Source organism: Schistocerca gregaria, chromosome 4 (assembly GCF_023897955.1).
Source record: "Schistocerca gregaria isolate iqSchGreg1 chromosome 4, iqSchGreg1.2, whole genome shotgun sequence".
Taxonomy (NCBI): domain Eukaryota; kingdom Metazoa; phylum Arthropoda; class Insecta; order Orthoptera; family Acrididae; genus Schistocerca; species Schistocerca gregaria.
The window spans coordinates 448,946,344-448,963,424 of record NC_064923.1 but is presented as its reverse complement, the minus strand read 5'-3'; the positions used below and the strand labels follow the sequence as shown (position 1 = coordinate 448,963,424).

The following is a 17,081-nucleotide window of genomic DNA, read 5'->3' as shown; positions in this document are numbered from 1 at the left end:
ATTGAATTGTGCATATTGAAGAATGACTACCAAGAGTTGGTACAATGGTAAGACACAGAACTCTCACACAGGACAACGAAAGCTCAAATCCATGCCTATCAATTCGGATTTAGTTTTCCATGGTTCAATAAATCACTAAATAGAAGTGTTGGATTGTCCCTTCAAAAAGGAGACTGCCAATTTCTTTCCTTTCCCATCCTTCCCCAAGCCAAACTTGTCATCTGTTTTTAATGACTTCACCTTCCACAAGACACTAAACTTGGGTCTTACTTCTTCCTTATAGAGAGAGAGAGAGAGAGAGAGAGAGAGAGAGAGAGAGAGAGAGAGAGAGAGAGAGAGAGTGAGTGTGAGGGGGGGGGGGGGGGGAGTAGGGGGTAGGGTGTGAGGTAAATACTGCGAAGATAACATTTTTTTACAAATTCATTTACTTATATTTCCAAGCTGATAACATTTTACATTACTTTGTGTAATAAAAATTACAGAATTACAGTTTTGAAGTGTTGCATAAAGGAAGAATACCTGAACTGGTGTGCTTTATTATGAGAGGGGAGTTTGATTTCATAGAAAACTAAAAAAAGGAAATGTTCAGTTGAGAGCATTGTACATCCTTTGATGATTCTACACCACAATTTCGTCTGCAGGAAACACACATGTCTGGTTTTAAGAGTTCCACTGATTCAGCAGAATGAGTCGTATTCATTTGTCTGCACACACGTTCACCAAGTAATGCACAGCAACTCATGTTCATTTTGTCCACACTTGAGTCATAGTTGAGAATTGTGTAGCCCTCATCCAGGGGAATTTGCTTTCCGCTGCAGCTCCTGCTGGATCTGCAGAAAGGACTTGCCCTTGGTCTCAGGGAGCACAAGTAGCACGAAGACAAAGCCGAGTGCACAGCAGACAGCGAATGCCCAGAAGGCGACATGCTCTCCCAACTCCGGTGCGTCGGCCACCACTTGGAAGAGCCGCACCACGGCAAACCCGTACAGGCCCAGAACAACTGTCATTAGGCACGTACCCACACCTTTCACCGACGGGTGCAGCAGCTCTGCTGGGACCACCCATGTCAGTGGCCCGATGCCCAGTGAGTTGAAAACCTAAACACACACACGCACACACACCAATCATCAGTTCCATCATCATGTTGCCTTCCTCTGCAGACAGCTGCAGTTTGACATATCTCATTGAAAGTGAGTATTTTGTCAGAAGTTGACAATATTTCAGCCTGGTCGTATGACTGGAAGTAGATGTGGTATGGCCCTTTTCATTCATTTATTCACCTACCACTGATGATGTACATGATATAGCTTTTAATGTGTGGACAGTAATACTTTAAAAATTAGACATTACATTTATCAAAAATTAACAGTTTGGTTTTAGGATATGACACTATTATGGAAATCTTGTTTTTCATAAACACAGATGCCAATGAATAGGTACTGCAAATAACTCTCAAAGGAATGGTATGATCACTGCTAGGGTAGTTTTTTATACAGGGTAATTCAAAATTCCTATTATATCCTTTTAAGGGCTAAGAGGGGACTTGGTTTTGATAAGACACCCATGTTTGAAAATATATCACTTGGATATAAAATAAGTTTCAAGATCGGATCACTTTTAAATCTTCAGATTCAAAGTACATGCAGAAACCGAGAAAAGGATGCCATCATCAGTCCCTTTTGTAATTATGACATCATATAATGCCTTTGTCCGGCTACAGCAACAGTTGCGAGCAATTAGTATGTTTGGAACTAGGAGGGCTGTCTGTGGTCTTCCGTGCACACACTGTACTCTTGACTTTGATGATGACGTTCTTGATCACATGGAAGAGAACTTAAGGACAAGTACTTGAAACATTGCCCATACCATATCCTCCTGCAGCACACTGGTCAGAACTCATTGCCTCCAAATAGTACAGTTGGAAGTTTTTACTAGTTGCTTTATTGAGAGGAGACAGGCTTTAATACTGAGAGATGGCACGATTAATGTTTTCTAATTTGAAATGTGGCTGGGATGACACTGTTTGGAATTCTTATAATTGTTCTCACTGCTTTTCTTACCACATAAACTTTTTTTTTGTAGGATTTTAATTTACATAGTAAGTAAATCACTCTTTGTAGTTAAATGCACATTTGGTCGGTGTGTGCATCCCATTTCAGTTTTGAACCCAATTGAATTAATAGTAGTATGAGAGATTTCCACTCATTTATTCTTTCACTTTGTTTGTGGATGTAGTAATATATTGTTTCAGTTATGTTTTTATTTAATATTTTTTGTAGCCACTGTGTAAGCACATCCACCATTATCTGTGTTCTCTTTTTCATTTCATCTGTTTTGTGACTGGTCAGTATGAGGGCTGTATGATCAGCATATGTTACTGAGTCAGAGGACAAAGAACTAGGTGGTTCATTCATGTATATAAGAAAGAGAAAAGGGCCCAGGATATAATCTTTAAGCATGCCTATAGTAACAAGTAGGGCATTTGATCTACAATTATTTACAGTGACAGCTTGTCTCCCATCTAACAGATGCGATTTGATTAATGATAATTCATTGTCCTTGATTCCATATTCTTGAAATTTATATATTACGACATAAAGTGATGTAGTATCAATTACTCTGCTCAGATTGAGGACCATAGCACAGGCAAAAGAATGCTTTTCAAAGGATCCCAGATCATCTGCAACCAGAGATTTTACAGCTTCAGTGGCCTAAAGCCACATAGTCTCAGCTTATTGTTCTCTAAGAAGCTGCATAGTCACTCTTTTATGCTGTGTATTGTGGCCTTAGATACAATGGGAATGAGGGACATTGGCATTTTAACGGTCAGGACTGTTTTTGTCTCCTTCCTTATAAACTGGGACAACAGTTGTTTACTTTGAGCCATCAGTGACTTTTCCAACTCGCAACATGCAGTTTATAAGCTAAGGCAGAGGAAACAGTATAACGTCAATTAAATGTTTTAGGATATAATTTGATAAGCCATAGGTATTTTCACTCTGTGGGTTACCTAGTTTGGAAACAGTTCAGCGTCCAGTTTTTCAACTAACCTGAGTGCACTTATGTCTCAAATCAGGTAGGCTTATATTGCCCAAAGTACCTTCAGAATTTACATATATTTTTGAAGTAGCAGATTTTCCCGATTTGAACAGTTTATGAAGAAGTTATTTAGCAAACCTCAGGTGAAACTGAAGTCACATGCTTGTTTCTGTATTTTTGTGCTGTTTCTGTATTTTCTGGGCTGCTTTGGATTTGTTGTGAGACTTTTCAGTGAAGATATCATTGGCTCTCCTGCTTCTTGCATGTCCATCATGTATATATTTTTTGCTGTCCTATATCCCTGCTTCAAATAGGATAGCCAGCTTTTGTCATGGTATACAAGGCTAAACGTTTATCTCTGAGTTCCTTTAGGTAAGGAGTTCCTGGATCACTATGTTTTCTCTTTACTTCTTTCGATAGTGTGTTCTCAAGCCCTATATAATATCAACTTCCCACACATTAAAAAAGAAAAATCTTTCAAATATCCACAGAATGAAAAAAAAATCACAATATACAAAACATCAACAACATTTACACATTTCTCAAAAATATTCAAAAATAAGCTTGAAATAATTATTCAAAATTGAGCTTGAAATAATTATTCAAAATTGGAAAATGTTAAAATGTGAAATTTGATCCTTTTTCCAGAGTGTTAAACAAAATTAAATCCTGAACAGGATTAAATGACAAATCTTTAATTTTGACAATGTAAATAAATATAATAGTCCTCACTGTAGTACTTTGTGGGAATGTTCTTTGTAAACAGTAATAATATTGTCACAGAAGAAGCTGAGTAGAGATTTGGAGTAGTTGTTATATTACTAAACTGTTGCACCAAGGGCTGTGAGTTCAAAACTCACCTGGACTGTAGAATTTTAATTTCTATATTCGGTTTGAGTGCATTCTAGAAGTATCCACAAATGTAAAGAATCATTGTACTGGAATGTTCTGTAGCTGCATATATACTGTATGTGTTCTGGCTGGAGGCAGTTAGCTCTGCACTCTTGTATGTGCAATTGCTGAATAAACCTTCGTCAAGTGAAGTTAGTATTCGTCATTCAGCTACTTTCACCTTCTTCTACGTGACATTATTCTTGTTGAGGTCCTGGGTATTGGAACTTGTGATAGCACACAATATCGATGACACAGTGGCTCCCATCAGGCCACGACAGAGCCGCCATTTACGTGGCGAGAAACCCGAGTTCGAGCCTTACTCAGCTGATCGCAATCTACCGGAGACAGAAGAGGACGACATTACGATGACAGCAACTGTGTGCCACCACATGAGACATCCTTCCGGGTTCTCTGGTGACGATGGCCAAGATCCAAACAAGTGGCTGATGGTAAATGAGCATATAGCCAAATTTAACAAATGGGATAATACCGTATGTTTGGCTAATGTATTTATCTACTTGGAGGGCACTGCCAAGCAGTGGTATGAGAACAACAAGGAGAAGTTCACAAGCTGGAAGTGTTCCAGGCAGAACTGCACAAGTATTTCGGCGGCACACGACGACAGAAGTGCAAGGCTGAAGATAAATTAAAGTGCAGGGCACAGCATCCAGGAGAAACTAAAGCATCTTATATTCAAGATGTCATAGATCTGTATAAAATAGTGGATCCCAGAATGGAGGAGGAAGATAAGATTGCACATCTCATGAAGGGTGTTGCTTAGGACACGTATCGAGTCCTACTCCCGAAGGAGGTTTCGACAGCAGATGACTTCATAAAATGGTGCCAGTATATCAGGACAATGCATTGAAAAAGAATTATATGCAAGAATTTTGAATGGCTTCCAAATGTTGTTTCGATGTCTGTGATGGGGGAAGCAACTGATTTCGCAAGTATTCTTCAACAGATAGTGAGAGAGGAAGTTAAGAAGGCACTTTGATTGCACAGCAAGCAAAAAAACCGAGACACTTCAAAAGGTCATAAGGGAAGAACAGACATTGAACGCAATCTCTCGTCCTTCATTTCCCTTTAAAATGGTGAGAAAGTTGAGACCCAAGCAGAGTTACGTTCCTACAATGCCGCATGAGGGACCTGTTTGTGCACCAAGGAAGACTGACGTCTGGAGGACCCAAGATAACCAACCAGTATGTTTCCACTGCGGATGACCGGGACATGTGGTGCACTATTGTCGAGAAAGGTGACAGATATTTGATGACACCCATGCCAGAAGACAGCAGACTGATCTTAGCTGACACCAACTCCTGAATGACGACGATGAGCAAGAAGATGTGGATGGAGTACAACGTAGGTCACCATCGCCACAAGCTAGCCGCTGGAGCCAATGCTCCCCAACATGCTGATCAAGGTCTCCATCACTGTGTAGAAGCTCCAGCCAATCACCTAGCTGCCGCAACCTTGAAAACTAAAGGTGCAACTTTCCGTGGAGGTGAGGCCACTGGAGAGAAAAATCCTCCGCTGTCGATCTCTACAAAAATGATAGGAAACTACGTTGTTATCCTCATGGACTCTGCAGCATCATATTTAGTCATTTCAGAGAAGTACCATCGCCAGTTGCAGAAAACGGTATTCGTTGACAACAAAACATTTCTGCTGAAAGGTGGCTAATAGGAAATATGTAAGACCTACAGGAAGATGTACCATTCATGTGGGTATAAGAGGCCTGACACAGCCCATAGTAGGGTAGTCATGACGTCATTCTCAAATGGGGCTTGTTGAAAGCTTCTCAGGCAATTATAGATTGTGGTCGCTCGAAGATTATCCTAGACGAGATTAGATACTGTGGACAGGAAGATGTGAAATGAGTGTGTGGAGACTGTGTGTGCTGGATGAAATGATCATTCCTGCAGTCAGTGCTAGAAAGGTAACTGTCATCTGTCATTCCATGCAGCACCCTGTGGATCTTGTAGTGGAATGTAAGAGAAGCATACTACTGGAGAATAACTTGGTCATCCCGGTCTCTGTCATCTGGTTTAAGAACATATTCAGTGAATTGTGGATAGTTAACTGTCGCTGAGAACTGCAGGTCCTTCCAAGATACATGTGTAGCAAACGCTGAGCCATCAATTGTAGAACAGCTGAGTGTTATAGAAAGCTCCCATGCCAAGTCTTTGGGTGAAATTAGCACTACCACTACGAGACAAGATCTTCTAGCTTGACTATCACCAAATCTCACTAAGGAACAACAGAAGAAGCTACTTGCCATTTTTCAAGAGTTCTCTGAATGCTTCAATCCACAGGTGAACAGGAAATTAGACAAATCGACAGTGAAGCACTGGATTAGCACTGGAAACCATCAGCCAATAAACCAGAGATTATAGCATGTGTCAGCAATGGAACATCGAATAATTCATGATGAGGTAGAGAAAATGATGAAGAATGACATCATTCAGCCTTCGCAGAGCCCATGGTTGTCACCAGTGGTCTCCGTTAGGAAGAAGGATGGCAGTTGGTGCTTTTGTGTTGATTACAGGAAGCTTAATAAGATAACTAAAAAGGACGTTTACCCTCTTCCACAAATTGACGATACACTATATTGTCTGTTTTTCTCAGCCATGGACATGTACTCAAGATACTAGCAAATCAAAGTAGATGAGGCTGATTGTAAGAAAACTGCATTTGTCACCCCTGAGGGCCTCTATGATTTTTAGGTAATGCCGTTTGGTTTGTGCAATGCACCAGCAAATTTTGAATGGATGATGGATAATCTTCTACGTCACCTGAAGTAGACCATGTGTCTTTGCTATTTAGATGACATTATAGTGTTCTCAGAGACATTTAATGAACATATAAAAAGACTGAGGGCCATTCTTAAGTGTCTCCAACAAGGCGGACTTAAACTTAACCCAATAAAATGTCTCTTTGGAGCAAAAGAAATCAAAACACTTGGACACCTTGTGTCAAACGAAGGTGTGCGGCCAGATCCAGAAAAGGTGAGAGCTATAATGGAATTTCCTATTCCTAAAAGTATTAGAGAGATGAGAAGCTTCCTCGGATTCTTATTACTGTCGTCTTATTAAAGACTTTTGTATCAAAGCCAGGCCACTCCAAGAGTTGTTGAAAGCTGATGCTAAATTTATCTGGGGTGCTGCTCAACAAGATTCTTTCGATGTGCTGCGAAAAGCTCTGATGACTGACCCTGTACTTGGTCTGTATGGTGAGAGAGCACGTACAGAACTTCACACAGATGCCAGTGGGTATGGGATCGGTGCTGTTGTGGTGCAAATTTCGGATGGAAAAGAGAAGGTTATAGCCAATGCTTCTAGGACACTTACTAAAGCCGAGAGAAACTACTCAACTACAGAAGGAGAATGTCTTGCTGTGATCTGAGCCACGTGCAAATTTCGACAGTATCTCTTTGGAAGGCCATTCTCAGTTGTTACAGACCATGATTCACTTTGTTGGTTGAAGGGTCTTAAGGATCCAACAGGACGGCTTGCCAGGTGGGCACTACGTTTTAAAGAGTATGTCATTACGATAGTGTACAAAAGTGGAAGAAAACACCAAGATGCCGACTGTCTCTCAAGAAACCCTGTGCAAGACCATCAAGACTTCAAAGAAGATAGTGACTGTCTTGCTGCACTCCAGGATCTCTTTGCTGAGCAGGAGGAGGACACCAAGATATCTCAGATTATGCATGCCTTAAATTGGTCAGAGGATGTGAAAGGACAATTTAAGGTAGATACTGGATTGCTTTGCAAGAAAAGCTTTGATCCGTTTGGAAAGAGGTGGCTACAAGTGATTCCTAAACACATGCTCTTAGACATTCTACAGAAATTCCATGACACACCTGACACTGGACATTTAGGGTTTATTAAGACATACGATAGAATCTGTGACAGATTTTTTCTGGCCAGGTTTATTTAAGAGTGACCATCACTATGTGTCTCACTGTCGAGAGTGCCAGAGGAGAAAGGCAGTTCCTCAGAAACCACCTGGCCAACTTACACCATTTCCACCAGCTGAAACACTTTTCCAGCGTGTTGGGATTGACCTCCTTGGACAATTTCCAACATCTGCTAGTGTCAGTAGATGGATTATTGTTTGCACTGATTATCTGACACGCAATGCCATTACAAGAGCCGTGAAAACAGCCAAAGCATCCGAGGTAGCCAAATTCATCGTGGAAGGCATTGTATTAAAACACAGTGCCCCAAGGTCATAATTACAGATTGAGGGAAAGTTTTTCAATTGAATCTTGTGACAGAGGTAAACTATCAGTGCAACATTACTCATCACACAACGACTGCCTACCATCCTCAAACTAAAGGGCTTACTGAATGCCGTAATAAGACCTTGGCCGACATGCTATCAGTGATCGTCAATGTTGAGCAGAGCAACTGGGATGAGGTGCTACCTTTTGTGACATTTGCCTACAACACCGCCAAACAAGACACCACAGGATTTACACCATTTTTCTTGGTGCATGGCTGTGAGGCGACTACCACGATGGACACTGTGTCTCCATTACACCCTGATGACATGGACAATGACTACATCAATCAGGTGTTAACCAGAGCTGAGGAAGCTTGGCAGTTAGCTCGACTTTGCACGCTGCAGGCTCAAGAAAACGATCGCCGAAGGTATGATGCAAGCCACCATCCTGTTGTCTACCAGCCTGGTGACCTCGTCTGGATATTCACTCCTGTTCGGAAGGTTGATCTCTCTGAGAAGATCCTCAGGCGCTACTTTGGACCTTATAAGGTTGTAAGACAGTTGTCTGATGTTACTTATGAAGTTGAAGATTTCGACCCCGGCACAAGATGACGTAAGGTTAGAGATACGGTCCACGTCCTTTGAATGAAGCCCTACAAGGATTCTGCAACTGAGGGCATATTTGAAGCTCCAGTAACAGGCAAAAAGCGGAAAGGTGATAAAGAGCATAGTGGCGAAAGAAATTCTAAGAAGATCACCGCCAGGGCAAGCACCAGTCATCGGGAGTGGGAGTATGCAGGGCCGATGACTTGTTCCCGAACTAGGACGTAACACTGAGATGCTGTTCTCTTAAGGAGGGAGCAATGTCACAGAAGAAGCTGAGTAGAGATGTGGTGTAGTTGTTACGATACTAAACTGTTGCACCGAGGGTCCTGAGTACAAAACTCACCTGGACTGTACAATTTTAATTTCTGTATTCGGTTTGAGTACATTATACAAGTATCCACAAATGGAAAGAGTTATTGTACTGGAATGTTCTGTAGCTGTATATATACTGTATGTGTTCTGGCCGTATGTGCAAGTGGTGAATAAACCTTTGTTAAGTGAAGTAAGTTTTCGTCATTCAGCTATTTACACCTTCTTCTATGTGACAATATATTTATAAATGTTGGATATCTTGAAACTGATTCTATGGATATTGGTGAAATTTCAGATAAAAGATACTCTAACTTATTCTTAAATTCAGTTTGTAACCTACATTTGAAATAAAGAAGAAAATTCAAAATTGGTTAACAAACTTCTTTGTTGTGTAGAAGGTCATGTATGTTTTAGTTTAGGAAATGGAATAAGATAAACATAAAAATATTAAATGGTATTATGCAAGAAGATAAAAAAGAATTAAAGAATTGCCAGAAATAACTCTCAAAATGTAGCTAGAATATATTGATTTAATTTTTGCTAAACATGGTTCAGACTTTAATATTATTATTACTGTTAAAAATGGTTTACATGAAAAAGATGCAATTGGCCAAAATTTTTGCATAATGCAATTTGACGGGGAGGGCAGTGTATCAACACAAATGTGTCTTTCAAACATAAATAACTAGTTTTTTCTCTGTGGCTTTGTTTGCATGTGTGTTAAGAGATATATGTTTCACACATCTCTTCCTCTGCCCTCTTTGTCCAATCTACTGTGCCCCCCCCCCCCCCTCTCTCTGACCACATCTTTCTGCCCCTCCCTCTGTCTGTACTCACCTTGCCCCCTCTCTCTTTCCATCTCTTCCTGTTTACCTTTCTCTATCTGTTTCCCCCAACCCTATCCATCTCTTCCCTCCCCCTTTATCTACCCTTCTCCTCCTTCCAGCCTATCTCTTTCCATCCGCTCCCGGTCCACTCCCTCCCTGTCCATCCCCTCCTACCTCCCACTTGTCCTTCTCCTCCTCAGTGCATCTCAACTTTCCCCCAGATGTGCCCATATCTGCACATGTGGCCACTGCAAAATAGGTTGATAAAACAGGCTGATACTACTCACTCAACACACCTGTCTTGCAGGGCAGACTGTATGTCAGGGGCTGAAAAAATGGCTATTTGTCCGTACCTTTGATCCTATGGAAGTTAGTGGAATTGAACAAGCAGAATTTAATACGTTAGTTACATATCTGCTTTACTGGTTTGATGCATAATTTCATACACACAACAGAGAGAGGATAATGTGATTGGACAGAGTTTGCAAAAAAATGGTTGTCTCATTTTCTGGAGGATCTTCAAGACATTAGTGACTCTCCATGTTCAGGAAGACATTTGGAGTTTGATGAAGATTGTTTAAATGCGGTAATCTACAATGATTCACATCATGATACTCAAGAACTGGCGAATGTGGTGAAATGTGATCATTCTACCATTGTGTGACTTTTGTATGCAATGGGGAAGATTCAGAAATTGGGTGTACGGGTACCACATGCTCTAAGCAAAAATCACAAAAATCAGCAGGTGACCACATCTGCACCACTGCTTCCTTGTCATCAATTGACTCACGAATAATTAGTGATGTGAAATTGTGTCTTTATGCTAACACAAGGAAAAGAAAGAAATGGTTGAGCCCAAACAAAGCAGCAACTCCTCATACTGGTTTCATTTGATCTACAAGCTAAGCTGCAACCAGTGTGCTTCATTCTGCATGGGCATGACAACCAACAGGCTGTCTATCTGTGTGGTCACTGACAAACTGTGGCTAAGAAACAACTGGACAATTCAGTTGCTGAGCAAGCACACAATCTTTCAGTCAGAAGGCCTTTTCTGAAATAGACAATACACACACATACACTCTCACAAACACAACTCAAACACACATGACCACTGTCTCTGCCTGCCAGAGCCAGGTTGCGGGCAACTGCACTTGAAGGGAGAAGCAATTTGGGTGTTGGGGGTAGCTGGGGCTGGGACGGGGAGTCAGAGCAGGAGCATACAGGGACGAAGTGGAGAGAGGGTATGGCAGCTAGGTGCATTCAGGAGATTAGACAGCGGGAAATGGTAAAGGAGGGAAGCAAAAAGACTGTGGATGCATCTGTGGAATAGGAGGTTGTGGAATGGGAATAGGGAAGGGAATAGATGGTTAAGGCCTAATGTGTTCACTGCAGCACCGTGAGATGCAATGCTGCATCTGTCCTATATATTGCATTAGGCATGTACGCTTGGGTCAGACCAACAAATCTGCTGTGGCGGAACATAGTACTGATGAGAAGCACACCTTTGATTTCGAGGACACAAAGAAAATATGCAGTAAAAATGGATTTTGGGACTCAGTAATCAAAGAATCCATAGAAATACAGTTACAAGACAACCTAATCAATTGCGACAGTGTTACCATCTCAGCACAGCCTGGGAGCCTGCAATCAGGAAAATCAGGGAAGAACGTTCCGTTCCACCAAGGGCCACAGTCGGAGCAGAAAGAGACGGACGCCGGTACTCGAACCCTGTGCATGCGTCCCCCCCACCCAGGTGCATCGGGCAATTCTGCGGGCATATGATTGGCCGGCCGCGGGAAGCGGAGAGCGGTCCAGCAGAGATATAAGCCTGCAACTGACGAAATCCCGACACTTCGCCTGAAGATAATGGAGACGTATTCCATCAAAACATAGCTACGAGACGACGATGCTACTCAGCTGACAACCCGTGAAGACTTCATATATGAAATTTGCCGAGAAAGCCTGCTTTCGCATATAAGATTATTAGTGACTGATTGCCATGTATTTTCTCGACTTTAAAACCTGTTCATTTCTTTTGATTTGTCAGCAATACTTTTGTCATTTGACCACAGGGAACCAATTTTTTTTTAGAACTTCTGAATTCTATCCGCTACAGGTTACCTAGGATATAGAAAAAGATGGCACTCTTCCATTTATATGTCCATGCTTCCAGCTGCCAACATCCCTTGAGGTAGAATAGCATTCTAGTACACAGGGCATACTCCATCTTCCACAAGAATGGATAGAGCAACCGACAGATTCAGATTGGCCTGCGGCACAACAGCCCCAGGAGCGACACAGAAGAAGAAGATGAGAAGACTGCTTTCATGTCATTTGTTGGCAATGTGTCATCAGAGACTGACAGACTTCTGTTATATTAGTATTTCAAGACAGATATTTGGGATTGGCTGAGGTTTGTTTCTGGTGTGGAAATACTGCAAGAACTCCCATGTTCCGTGGGTGGACATGGAGTTGCATGAGCAGTTTCCTAGAACCATATATTTGCTATGCTGTTCTATGAAATTGTAGGGTGCTAGTTGTGGATTATGTGGAAAATGGAAACACTGCATGTTTTTGGTTTGGTAGCATGAATTTAGAAATTACCGGAAGGTAATCCAAGTCCTGCAGAGATGATGGTTGTATGTAACTGCTGACTTATTTACCATCACCTGAAGGGCCAAGATAACCTTATTTAAACTACATTGCTTGGCAAAAGAGTGAAGCATCCATATACATCTACATAGATACTCTACAAGTCACGATATGATGTGTGCTGGAGGGTACCCTGTATCACTACTAGTCATTTTCTTTCCTGTTCCACTCACAAATAAAGTGAGGGAAAAATGACTGCCCATATGCTTCCATAGGAACCTTATTTTCTGATATCTTATCTTATGCACAATGTTTGTTGGTGGCAATAGACTCATTCGGCAGTCAGCTTCAAATGCCAGTTCTCTAAATTTCTCAATAGTGTTCTCCAAAAAGAAGATCACCTTCCCTCCAGAGATTCCCATTTGAGTTCCTGAAGCATCTCCATAACACTTATGTTTTTTTTGAACCTACTGGTAACAAATCTAGAAGCCTGCCTGTGATTTGCTTTGATGTCCTCCTTCAATCCAATCCCATACACATGAGCTGTATTCAAGAATAGGTTGCACCAGTGTCCTATATGCAGTCTCCTTTACAGATGAACCACACTTTCCTAAGTTCTTCCAATAAGCAGAAGTTGACCATTCACCTTCCCTACTACAATCCATACGTGCTTGTACCACTTCATAATGTTTTGCAATTGTACATCTAGATATTTAAATGATGTGACTGTGTCAAGCAGTGCACTGCTAATGCTGTATCCAAACAATACAGGTTTGTTTTTTGTACTCATCCACATTAACTTACATTTTCCCACATTTAGAGCTAGCTGCCATTCGTCACACCAACTAGAAATTTTGTCTACATCATCTTGTACCTTCCTAAAGTCACTCAACTTCGACATCTTACTGTACGCCACACCGCCACAGCATCATCAGCAAAGAAACACAGATTGCTGCCCACCCCATCTGCCAGATCATTTATATATAGAGACAATAACAGAAGTCTTATCACACTTCCCTGGGGCAATACTGATGATACAGTTGTCTCTGACATACTGGGTACATACTGAGTACTATAACTTAAGAAGCCTTTGAGCCATTCACATATCTGTGAAATTATTCTATGTCTTTGTATCTTTGTTAGCAGCCTGCAATGGGGTGCTACATCAGAATTTAGAAATATGGAATCTGCCTGTTGCCCTTCATCCATAGTTTGCAGTATATCATGTGAGAAAAGAGCGAACTGAGTTTCACACAAGTGATGCTTTCTAAAACTATGCTGATTCGTGTATGTATGCTTCTCAGTCTCAATCTTTCAGTTGTTTCTCTACACCAGAAAGGGAAGAGAAAAAGAAATGAAACTTAAGAGGTTGAGAGGGTATGTGATGTTATTTTAGCAATTACAAAATTGAGACAAATTCACAAAGAACTGACAGCATCGGCTCACTTATGAGTATGATGATGCACCTACTGTTGCCTTGATGCAAGCATTGATTTAGTTTGGAAGGATGTTGTAAAGCTGTTGCATCATCTCCTGAGGCGAGCTGCCCAACAACTGTTGTAATTGCTCCTTGAGATCCTGGCTGCTGGCACTTGGACAGAGTTGGCATCCGAGCTGGTCCCGCCTATCTTCAGTTGGGGAAATATGTGAGGACATTGCTGGCCATAGAAGCACCTCACATCATACAGACAGTTGATAGAAAAACATGCCATGTGCATTGTTCTGTTGAAAATGTCACCATGATACTGCCACATGAGAGGGAACACATGAGGACACAGGATGTCCATGAGGAAATGTTGTGCCATCTACATGTCCTCAGTCACTACCTGCTGTGACCTGATGTGGAACGCAGTGGCTCCCCACACATTTACACCTGGAATAGCAGTGCTTTGTCTCTCCATAATATTAGGAGAATGGGGCCTCTCCCCAGGTCACTGCCAAACTCACTGACAATGGTCATGATCCAAGTTAGTACAGAACCCTGAGTCAGTGCTGAACACAATGCAACACCATTTATAATACATCCATGCTTCCCAGTCATGGCACCACTCCAACTGCAGCCATTTGCATTGTAGTGTTAATGTCTACCTATACATGGGACCATAAACCCCTAGTTCAGCTGCAGCTAGCTTTTGACCAGGGGTGTAGGATGACACAGAATGTCTCAGGGAGTCCATTATTTGTTTTCAGATGGTGTGTGCAGATGTGAAGGGATTAAGATGTGGTTGGTTGATCAGAACCTCGACAGAGAGTATGCCTGCTCTTCTGTTCCCATGCAGTCCAACACTGGGCCGCTGTCACATCCGAATGCTCCAAAAATCTGCAAACTGCATGATTTGACCTGCTGGCCAAAAGGCAAACCACAATGGTGCCCATTTAAAACTTGTCATGTGCTGATTACGACATCATTGATGAGTACACAGCATCTCTGTGTTGTTCACACTGATCACTCATCCAACACTGTTGATGCCTCATATGCACACTACTAGGCAAGGTAACAACACTAAACACAAACAACACTAGTGCTCTCTGGTGGACATTCCACCTGTTGCAAAGAACTGCAACTTTTGTCATTTATATACCCACTGAAGTTACATTGACATCTGACCATGTGTTCCTGGTGCTTGACTTTTTACATTGGGCAGTTAATTTTGTTAGTACTAGAGCAAAGGAACTTGTTCTGGGTCCACCGATAAATTTCTCTTGCAATGGAATAGTTGTATAGTGAGACTGCATACTGTAACACCCATGGGCTGTGTTGATGAGCAAGTGATGAACACTCCCCACCATGACCTTGAGTTACCAGTGTGTCTAAACCAGTGCTCATCAAATGGTGAGTCAAGCTTTCATGCAGCCCATGATTCTTAGCCATATTTTATAGTAATATGCATCTAGCGACTAACACCCAAATCCAAAAACATCACCTAATGTTAAGAGCTTCTTAAACATGTGATTCTCCTGTTCACTAACAAATAAAAATACCTACAGAGACACTGATATTTTAAAATATACTTAGTTTCATTTGACATTGGGGAATTTGTCAATGAGATAAGTAAAGTTGACTGCTTCCCTCAGGACAGAGGGTTTAGAGAATGTCAGAGGGGGATGTATTAATGTTCCTCTTTCAGTAGTAACAACTTGCAGGCATGTGCTACATTGTACTGATTCGCAGCTGTGATATAAATTTTGACATGGACGTAACATTGATTTGTGAATGTGCATTATGGGTGTAGTGGTACTTATTAAAGGGTCGGAACATTAAATTAATTAATTTTGGTGCTTTTCATTGTTGTATTTGGGTGTTACTAAAATTTACAGTTTAAGTGGTATACCATGTTAAAGATCTCTCCAAAACACATTTTTCATACAGTTAGCCATGCTAAAGTGTCGGTAAAATTGAATATTCTATAAATCTTGGTATTATTTAGTAGTTGATTAAGGAAAGGAAGTCTATAAACTTTTTTTTAGAAAGCTCTTGAATCATAGTTCCAACTGGTCAATTTTACAGTCTTCCTATCTCTGTACCACTAGCAACATAACCTCAAGTATGCTTAAGAACAAAAGTGATAATAAAGCTGTATTAGCCAGCCAATAACACCAGCTACATTTTTAATGTGGAAAATGATGCATAACCTTGTCCCCCTGAAATGGCACTTGCTGAGGCGAATCATTACTAAAAAAAACTTGTAAAAACGTTTGTACTATCAGTGACATAGCTGTAAGAGGGCCTACAATTGAGATGCTAATATCTTACGTATTTTTATAAGTATTACCGACAATTTAGATATTGGGATGAAATTGTAACACTTAACATGAGGGTCCACTGTCATGTTTCAGGCATCAACCAAACTTTAACTTATGAGTTACACAAGTAGTGCCAACTGATGAGCCACGTGTATTTTGTACTTTTATAGACAATTTAGACGGGGAAAGAACATTGTGATAATTAATTTGACAGTCCATTGTGCCTTGGCCCAAGTAGTGTTCAAAGACTGAACTGCAGTTGTATTTGGGTGCCAGGTGGTAAACATAGAACAGGATGGCTAGCTCTGGGGGTATGTACTGATTGGCTGTTTCATTCTAATGCCTAGTAAAATACTGGGCTTTGATTGGCTGTTCCATTTAAATGGCCAGTAAAATAGTGGTTTGTGACTCAGAGAGCAAAACACGTCCATGTTGGCTTAGAAGCTCTCTGGTTATCATATTTCCAAGAAAGTTGTTTTATTTAGGAGAGGAGAGGAGAGGAGAGGGGCAGGTAACGGGAGTGGGAGTGGGAGTGGGAGGGTGGATGTGACTTGGGGCATGTTGCTGTCATACATTTGCTGTTGCCCCTGTATGTTGCAGTGCAAAGGTCAAAGGTCAGTTTGTATCTTGAATGCCCATTGTGTTCCTATGGTAGTTAGCACAAATATAAACTTTTCGACTGTCCACTTCTAATTAGGCTCTGCATGACACCTATGTGCCATGGTTGTGGAATGTGGTAGATGTATGATGGAGATCTGGTACATTTTGCTGCTACAGTTATATAGTGTCGAACACACCAATATTGTCCAAGATAACAAGTGGAGCAGAATCTGCACC

At 41.3% G+C, this 17,081-nt stretch overlaps 1 protein-coding gene across 1 annotated transcript in view; it reads right to left on the bottom strand.

Moving 5' to 3' along the window:
• Positions 1-407: 407 nt before the first annotated feature.
• The window catches only part of LOC126365855 (facilitated trehalose transporter Tret1-like), a 117,952-nt gene continuing 101,278 nt past the window's right edge, over positions 408-17,081 (bottom strand). Inside the window, exon 5 of the mRNA XM_050008518.1 lies at positions 408-1,097. Coding sequence (XP_049864475.1) covers positions 789-1,097 — 309 coding nt within the window. The 3' untranslated portion in view covers positions 408-788. The remainder of the gene's footprint in view (positions 1,098-17,081) is intronic.